At 37.4% G+C, this 9523-nt stretch overlaps 2 protein-coding genes across 2 annotated transcripts in view; both read right to left on the bottom strand.

The window, feature by feature from the left end:
* The window catches only part of LOC111320792 (acid-sensing ion channel 4-A), a 12032-nt gene extending 8027 nt beyond the window's left edge, over positions 1-4005 (bottom strand). Inside the window, exons 1-3 of the mRNA XM_088728415.1 lie at positions 3474-4005; positions 2287-2509; positions 1-113 (exon numbers count right to left, since the gene is read on the bottom strand). The exon at positions 1-113 is cut by the window's left edge and continues 105 nt beyond it. Coding sequence (XP_088584541.1) covers positions 1-113; positions 2287-2509; positions 3474-3887 — 750 coding nt within the window. The 5' untranslated portion in view covers positions 3888-4005. The remainder of the gene's footprint in view (positions 114-2286; positions 2510-3473) is intronic.
* A 1477-nt stretch (positions 4006-5482) lies between these two features.
* LOC111320727 (uncharacterized) lies at positions 5483-8191 on the bottom strand. Its single transcript, XM_022923408.2, has 3 exons — positions 8013-8191; positions 6430-7085; positions 5483-6053 (listed from the first exon to the last, which is right to left on the bottom strand). The coding sequence occupies exons 1-3, from the start codon at positions 8076-8078 to the stop codon at positions 5804-5806; spliced, it is 972 nt and encodes a 323-aa protein (XP_022779143.2). The 5' UTR covers positions 8079-8191; the 3' UTR covers positions 5483-5803.
* Between the last annotated feature and the right edge of the window lie 1332 nt (positions 8192-9523).

Here is a 9523-nt window from a genome sequence, read left to right as displayed (position 1 = left end):
ACCTGCACGTGATGCTAACGGGCCGTAATCCCACTGCTGCACGTCTAACACCAGGTGGAGTGCAAAGTCCGTCCCAGGCTGTCTCACCCTCAAAATTGGGTTACCATCTTTGCCTAGTTATAGAAAAAAGGAACTAGTAGAATGAATTTTCCGTCTTTTACCCCATTCACATACACGTAACTATCGGTCATAGCTTCAGCAAGACTCTAACCAACAAATTACAAAGTTTAAGAAAATGTTCAAAGATGCATAAACTTTATTTTATCTCAAATTCGAGAGCGGTGGCACAGAGCTAAAATAAATTTTTTTTTTTTTTTCTACGAGAAATATTACCATTTAGTATATCGCATGCGGGTGAATAGCGCTTTTCGTGGGCGCTGATTGGTTAGTTTGAAGGTGATTAGCAAGTACTATTCTCCTCCCAGATGCCGAAAATCGCGCGACAACAATTTAATTTCTGTCCATGTATTAGTATACTGACGGAAATAAACTATTTTTTCGGTTTCTGTGTGTCATATTCTAAAACAGTTATTCACCTTGGTGTCCACCATTATTCACCTCCATTTCGGCGAATGATTGTTAAACATATATCGTACACAAAATGATCAGTGGGAAGAATATTGCGTCCAAATTCAGGACAATTATCAGTACTTCTAAAGGGTCACATTTAGCCGCAAGAAATTTTATTAAGAGTGTACTCGGCCAAATAACGTTATAAACTTAAAAATGAGTACACTCCAAAAAAGTTGTCACCGCCAAATATTACTTCTGCTTCAAGTTCGTGACTTTACCGTGCCTTTTGTAACTCTACTTGGATGTAACTACCTCTTGTAAAAGAGCTTAATCTTTAGAAAGTGAAGTCATTAAAACAAAATGGCAACATTGAAGGGTATTGCGAATGGAATCTCATTAAACCAAAATCAAAGTTATAATTTCCTTTTTTTGGCAATGGCCCATCAGGAAAGAGAGAAAGATGACTAGTGAGCCAACTAATACAACCCAGTGAGTGAGAGGTAAATAAATCGTGTTTATCACGGACTGAGAGCTTTTTTTCTACTATTCGACGTTAAAAGAAAACTGAGAACCCTAATAAAACTAAACAAAAATTACACAGATTAACTCGACCTAAAAACGCTGTCCCGCAGAAAATTCAAAATCCCCTTTTTTTATTAACGAAGTGCTGTTTTGTAGCGAGAACCCAAACCTTTTAACATGTAACAATAGCAAAAAATTCCATTTCCTCCTGAGTCAGATTTTCAACGGTGAAGTTAACGGCATTAAAAAAGGTTTGGCAAAAACTAAAGAGGAAAAAAACAAGGGTCAGAAAGATTCTACATCTTTTCACGAAGGCGTTGCATTAACATAACAAAAAGATAAGAAATTAATTCTCCTCACTTTCAAATCAAGTTTTTCAGTGTTTAATTTTCCTTGCTGAGTTTGTTTGTTTTTTACTTTTTTACATTGCCCGCTACGACCTTCCGGTACCTAATGTTTTCCATAATATCATATTTTTGTTATCTAAGTACAATAACTCAAGGTTTTTTAATTATTTTGTTTTCCAAAGCTTTTTTTAATGCACGAGGCCTGCCAAAGTGAAACACGAAACTGTTCCAACTGGAAAAAAAAGCATAAACCAAAACATAGTAATGACATCGTTTCATTTGATATGATATTTAATATAAAGCGTTTACGAGTATCCTTTACACAAAGTAACGGAGAAGAAAGGGCTCAATTCTAACTTTACATTCTACGTTTTAGCTCAAGAAATTTTGGTTTTGGAACAGATCCCAGGCAGAGTTTTGATTTTAGATTTATTAATAAATGCTCTGCTGCCTTTCACTCATTAACAAGATGCATAGAATGTTAGAAATTGTGTTTTGGTTTAATTAACTTTCTTTTATTTCAAACACATTACAGTTAAAGCTTACCTTACACAAAAACTTTTCATTATGAAAATTTAATTTACATCAGCAACGAAACGGGTGACATCGAGAAAGTTATTTAAAGTAAAAATGTTATTCTCTTTCCATATTTTCCTCAGCTACCGTCTCAGAGGGGTTATAAAAAAAAACTTACGCCAAATTTTTTAAGACTCTCATCTCAGTTTTGTGTAATCCTCTCGTTACTGAACCATTTCAGTTTTCTTCGGCCCCATATTTTCGCATATTAAGATTTGTTTACCTCGCTAAAGTCTTACATGGGAGGCCTTCATGGAAAAAAAATTTAATGCGCACAAATATGATGGACGATTCTCCTAACTTTTTGTGATATCTTTGTCAACCTTACCTGAATTAAATGTGTAGCAAAGGCCCATGGAAGTCAAAACAGGTGTAAAATTGTTATAACTGCAATGCCCTCCATCCCAATAGCACTGATATAAGGTGTTTTTTATTTGATGTCCCATGGCAAAATTGAATTCAGTCAGGTTCATACTTTCGTACATTTCCCAGTCAATGGTTTCGTTAGAGACGTCAATCCCACTCGCTCTCCTTAGCACGTAATTTAGAATCTAATTAGGAAACATGTTGAAAAATTATCGTGAGTGTGAGGAAGAAATATACGCTTTCGATTTCTCCATTGGTGGCTTTATCACCGACAGATAATGTGGAGGCGAACTTCAAGATTTTGGGGGCTTTTGCATGCCTGCACCCGGAGTTCTGCAAGGATAAGCGTTGTCAAAAAGCCCCTTGCGAGAATGAAGTGCGCGACAGCAAATATATCTTATTAGACGTTTTGTTGTGTAGTATCGCTGAGTATTTTTACGAGTTGTGTCGTATTTTGACGAGCCCGTAGGGCGAGTCAAAATACAAATAACGAGTAAAAATACTCAGCGATACTACACAACAAAACGTCTTATAAGTTATTTATTATCCAACACGCCAAACTGTTGTTTCAGCGGGCGAATTTCGCAGATATTTATTTACGGGGAGTGCGTGACAGAAGTTTGCGAAGCGGAACGGAATTGGCGCGTTGTTGTGTTGCTGTTTCTATTTTCTTCATTAAATGAAGAAATTTTCTGGTCGTCAAGCTTTTTTTCTTCGTTCAATTCATCAAATGAACTTAGATCTATATTTGCCAGCAATTCTGACTCTTCGTCGTCGGAAATATGATTCGAATTGTCCGCCACTTTTTTTTTTTTTTTCGCAACTACAACCAATTCTTCGCTTGCGCGATGCGAGAAAACCTGTTTAACCGGTACTACAATAGACAAGTACAAATACCACGTGATATTTGTACTCGTCTGTGGTGTTATTCGTACTCGTCTAGGTGTGGTTGGATAATAAGATATGCTAGTAGATGTTCAACTTAGCCTTCGACTGAAAAGAGGCTCAACATTATGACCTAGCTATTCCACACTCCCAGGTTCGATAGCACTGCGAGAGCAGGTCCCCAGCATGAACATAACACAGTACAACCGATCGTAAAATCAAAAAAATTGCACATTTGTCAAGTCGTATAGCAAACCTCAATACCTCCTCAAAGCCTGCCTCTTTGACCGCAGTTCTTCGAAACATGTTAAAGTTGCAGATGCTGACCGCTGGAAATTCGGGGTTTTCTTCGTAAACTAAGGTTACTTTTGTCGTCACGGGATAGCTGAAGTACTTTGTTAATAATTTTTGTGTCTGCAGCGAGAACCATCCAATACCGAGGAGAAGAAACAAGGCCCATATAACTCTACGAGCCAGACTTCGACTGCCAAACACGTGTTGCAAACCATGCAGAGTTGAAGATTCAACAAAGCCGTTCCACTTTTCTTGCGCTGAAGCCGACTGTTTTTCTTTCGGGAACGGAGTTGCGGCTACCTCCGGACTGATTTTGATTGATCTTGGAAGTGCTGAAGATGGTCTTTGTTTGATATCAATCTCAGAAATCTCGAAGTCTCCCATGCTTTGAATTTACGACTGCTCGCTGTCGCACAAAACCCAACGATTTGGATTCAAGTACAAACCGAAGTTATTTTATCTTGATAGAAAATATCTACCAGTACTTTAGGATAAACACCTATAAAACACACGAACACCTGCGCAGTATTTATGCGAAGGATGCAATCTTAACGTCTTTCTCTTATTGTTTCATAAACCAGCACATTTGCGTATAAATTGCTTCATAGATATGTCATTAGTCTCTTTAGTACAACAGAGAACTTATTTCAACGAAAATGAGCTATTGAATGACTCGCTTAGACCGTGATTGTAGCTCTAAAATCAGAGCAAAAGCTAAAATCATCTGTGAAGATCACATCAGCCTCTCGCTGTCTTTAATTTAATCTACTATATCAAATAAAGTACGATGATGATGATGAAGAAAAAAGATCGTTTACATTTATGAAATCGGCGACTTGATGTTTAAAATCAATAACCATCTTCACAATATTGAAGTAACTAATTCTTAGGTACTAGTTATGTTGTCGGAGAATTAATTTTGTTTGCAAAATTCAAGTAGAAAACTTTTCTCGAAATAGTTTCTTCGGGAAAAAAAGGGTGAGAAAATGGAGCCAGATGCCGGCGCCGAGGTCCGGGACCGAGAAACGGCTCTGAGCGAAGTTTTAAAGCGATTAGCAGATGACAAAGGGAAAATTTAATAATTACGTAGTGATGCAATAATAGAAGTTGCGCTGACTGAATACTACCGGTCAAATTTCGGGCATGCGCAATTTTGACCGGCTGTGCGCTGATTTCTCACGCAAATTTCAAATTGCAACGGTTTAGCGCAAAGGATACGAGAGAGAAAATAGAAAAGTTCATAAAAATATTTAAAACGAGACGAACTTCCGGTTTATTTTATCTAGTATGAGCATTTTGTGTAGTGGTTTATAACTCCAGGCAGACAAATAGTTTTTTTAAACTTAAATTAATGAAATTATCTACCGCGCGAGTCGAAATGTAAAGAGTGGACGTTGAATGAACTCTGTAAATGTCCTAACGTTTGCCAGTATTTGCGGTTTGAAAGCGCGATTCGGCTCAAGAAGAATTTCGTTGCAATGCGAAATCTTAGAAAGTGTCCTGTCTAAATTTGACTTTTCAAACCTCCAGAAAGGTTTGTGCATGGCAAAGATCAAACGCTAACATAACTGTAGACTATTACTATCATCCGGCACACCGACAGCACCCTACACCGTACCGAAAGCTTTAACTTTCTAATCTGTTTTTATCAAAACAAATACCTACTGGAGTCTTATGATTAAAAGGGGTTGTTTGTTTGTTTTTCGATTTTGCACATCATGCGGCTTAATTTAATAGTATGGCGCTCATATTTTCCTCAGATTTTAATTAATTCATTTTCTTATATCGATCAGATGCCCAAATGAAGAAACTGATAGAAATGAAGCGAGGTAATTATGCTGTTTTCGTCACTGATTGCTCAATGATATTTTTAGGCTCCACTGACGCAACAGACAAATTTTCTCGAACGCTGATACGCCGGTGCCTGCAACTGAGTTTAAGATGAGTTGTATGCAACATCAACAAAAGTCTTCTTCATATAGGTATTAAAAAAAATATTTATTGATTCATAGCGCTTAGAAATAACAAACTTCCTCTTTACTGAAACGATTTATACGGTAGATATAATTGTGTCCTTCTTCTTCTTCAGAACACAATTGATAACAAAAATGTGAATTCTCTATATGTATACACTGAATAAGATAAAAAAGCTCGATAGGTTTCTATCATACAAGGTAAAATTCATATTTAGGCACTTTAAGAACAGCTTTTTTAAAATATAATACATCCATCACTAACACTATTTCCAATAAAGGGCTTCAAAATCTTCTTACGTGTGTGTAACACGCTTTTTTAAAAAATTATAATATAATACATTTTCCTTGATCTCTTCTAGGTCCATATTTCGTTATCAAATGGGTGAATACGTCCCCCAGTACTTCCTTGTTCTTATACAGCAAAATCAATTTCTTCTCTTTGCTCAGTTGCAGGGAACAAAGATAATCAGATGCCGCATTCATCTGTCGTATCAGTATCGCCCTTGTCTCGGTGTTTCCGCTTAATCCATCGTCAAAAAGCCAGCAGCACGGAGCGTTGGTTTCGTCAGTACTCCTATGAGAATAAAAACGAGTAAAAATATCGATCAGTTAAGGTAGTTATTATAATAGAGTTTTGCTGAACTCTGGTTTTGAATGCTTAGCGACTAGCTATAGGCCGGATCACAATTTCCCGGAAATCGCTAGAGCTGATCTTAACGCGCTTTCCCATACTATGAAAAGTTTCAGCACACTTTTTTAATCGTTTTTATACTTTACTGGGAAGTGTTGTGTTTACAACTGCGACTTATTAATTATACTATTCATTCCAAGATAAGTAGGTGTAGTGTACTTATTTTCTCACCCAGGCTCACTCTCTCAGTAAAAACAAAAATAATCACAAATTAACTAGATATAGAGTAAGGTTATGACATATACAGAACATTTCTTACTTGTGTGGAAATGCCTTAACTGCATCTTCTCTTTTCGTCCCCAGATCTCTTGTGCAAATGAAGCAGAAGAATCGTTGACATGTTCTACACTGTACAGCGTTACAATCCTCCTTCGCCTTCTCTATCAGACCTCCCGCTAGGTCAATGGCCCTGCAAGAGTTGCTGGGACATCGCACCCACTTAGCCTCGCAAACTACTTTGCACAAAGTTATGCTGGCTTCGACGTCGTCAATGATGTCAGTGATCTGACGGTCGGGTGGACAAATGTGGTCGGCGTATCCTTCATCACCGAGACGTCTTTGACAGGTACGGCAGTAAAATGAAACACATTTTGGGCACCACAAATACAGCTCGTCAAAATCGTCGTCATCGTGTTGAGAAATAAAGGAGCATACCTCGTTTGGACAGGAACTGGAAATCGTCTGTCTACTGTGGGAAAGACTTTTTGTGGTTTTTTCCTGTGACATCGCGGTGATTTGGTCAATGATATCCTGCAATAGGTAAGGTTCAAGTTGTGATCCACAAACAGAGCTTAAAGGACAGCTAAGGCGTATGGCCAACCCAGTTGGCGGTTCTCTTGCTGGTGTGCTTGACTCAATGAATGTTGTCACGCAAGACTGACAAAAGCTATGTTCTTTCTCCTCACAGGAGATTATCTACGATATCGAGAAGAAGAAGGAATCAGTTACAAAACTTCGATGTGTTATTATAGTCTAAAATATAAACGTTTTTGTAAGCTTTTCAAGTTGGATGAGGAAGGTTGATTTCTAAAATATTTCGAAAACAAAGGTTGGTTTGTCTGTCTCAATTATTGTATAAACGATGATCACTTCAAAGGAAATTTACAAGCATTTTTAAAAAATAAGTTAAAGTTTTTCGAGTAATGCGTTCCAAGGACGATCAAAATAGCCTTGTTAATTAATAAGGTGACATGATAAACAAAAAATGACAGATTCACGCGTGCAGTTTCTTTCCTCGTGAATCACGATATCAGAGTAGAAAACAAAATAGCTTCAAATAGACAATGAATTGGCTCTGTTAAAATTTTGTGTTCATGGCGGATTAAACCGCCGGGTAAGCGCTAAAAGACCCCCATAAATTCCATTTGTATCATGAACGTATTGGTTTATTCTTGCCAGAGATGTTCTGCTCATAGAGGTCCTTTTTTCTTCAAGTTTATCGTCATAAGCGCGAGCGAAATCATAGCTACATGCGGGGGGTTTTGTCAAACGTTCTCCCAGTTGTTCGCCTTTCGTTTAGCCCCTCACTTGACTATAGAAAAGCAAAACGGCTTTGAAAATACCAGGCTAAGGGAAACTATGCAAAATTGTGAAAAGATCGAAAATATTAGCGTCATCGAGTGAAAAAGATCCTGTAGATGATTGCGCGGGAGGGCAAACACATTTAGTCAACACTTAATCCTTATCCTGTGAATTTAACCAAGAGTCTACGTATCAGTTTTAGTACGATGATTCGTTACTTTGACATCCAATTCATCACAAAATTCAAGTTAGCTTGAAAAAAGTTTACCCAATACTGGTTGTATCGATTGTAACTGGAGAAAATGCCATAGTCTTTCTTACCAGTAAATCTTGCCTCTGACAAGTTGCACATTCCTTTGAAGTTGATCCACAAAGCCGATCGGCCATAACTACACAAAACGGAGTAAAAGGAGATCTTATGAGGTCGTACTTATTTCTACAGAAACGGTTTTGTAGTTAGTTCGTGTTTAGTTTGAAACTGTTCTGTCTTTGGCCATAAATACCCTGCTTATATTTCATTTTCTCATGATATAAAAATAGCGACCACGCGTCGAAGTTGCTGACGTTAAAACTACATATTTATAATTTAGGGGTAAAACAAAACTTTATTTACGTCGACGATCAGAAAATTAACGTAGTTTTCCGGAAAGGTGATCACAAACGCTCTCTAACATGACACCATGATTAAATTAATGACGTTGCTTGATGTTGAGAAAAAAAACGCACCAAACTTGGTAACCTATCGGCAATTGTCTGAGGCCGAAAAAAATCGTTTACATGGCCTGAGAGACCATCTGGATGGATTTCAGAAATTCGTTCATGCTTGATGCGGTCAAGTTACAGATTGATACAACGCTGAGTCGGCCACCCCATTTTAAGTTGATACGGAAGTTTCCGCATGTTTTGAAAAGGTCAAGGCAAAGTTCGCTTTGTTATCATTAATCAAAAGTACTACTGAACTAAAGCGTAAAGACTCCAACGAAAAAATATTTTGCCAAAACTGTGCCTGGCGACAAACAACAATGATTTTCGGGAATTTACGAAGATACTGCATAGAAATTAAATTGGGATCAAAATTAAATACATTAACCAAACTTTGCACAGTCAGGTGTTCTCAGAGATGCACGCGCACAGAATGGCTGTCAACACTTACAACAACCATCCAAGCGAGGTGACCGTAACACGAAAGCTCTATTTGTTTCCGACAGAGAAACAATTTCAATCGAAGAAAGTGCACTTGCTCTAATGATTAAACGAGTAACTACGTAAAAACAATCCAGTTCTCTCCGAGGCGAAATTCAAATATTTCGATAAACTTATTCTTTTCTCACACTATTTATTACTCAGCCTTCAAAGAACAATTGTCAAATACTGAATGTTTGTGTGTACTTTGAAGATCCAGATGGCGGGCCAATAAAGAAGATATGGAGTTGAATTAATAAAAATGCTACTCACAGCAAAAGAGACGTTTTCTTGGTCATGTCAGTTCATTGACTGCTTTCTAAAATTGAAAATCTTCGTACAAGTCGATCTCAAAATTACGCCAAAACACTTGGGAATATTTTCAGTTTCGTCATGAGGATGTTTATTTGTAAATTATTGACCAAAAATGGAAGAAATCTCTTCAATGGATTGTATGCCACGAATCAGCAAAAACAAAGAAAAACATTGGAAACGAAAACAGAATTTCGCCCACAACTGTTCGATGTTTTAAGATTTTTTCTCTGAATGCTATCAGCTATATTGCAACAACTGAGGAGAGGTACTAACGACAAATAAGACATAAAAAGTAACAATAAAAAATAATAAACAGTCTAACGTGCTTCATTTTG

Source organism: Stylophora pistillata, chromosome 7, assembly GCF_964205215.1.
Source record: "Stylophora pistillata chromosome 7, jaStyPist1.2, whole genome shotgun sequence".
In the NCBI taxonomy this organism is placed as follows: Eukaryota; Metazoa; Cnidaria; class Anthozoa; order Scleractinia; family Pocilloporidae; genus Stylophora; species Stylophora pistillata.
Note: the sequence above shows the minus strand (reverse complement) of the source record. Positions and strands in the feature narration are given on the sequence as shown.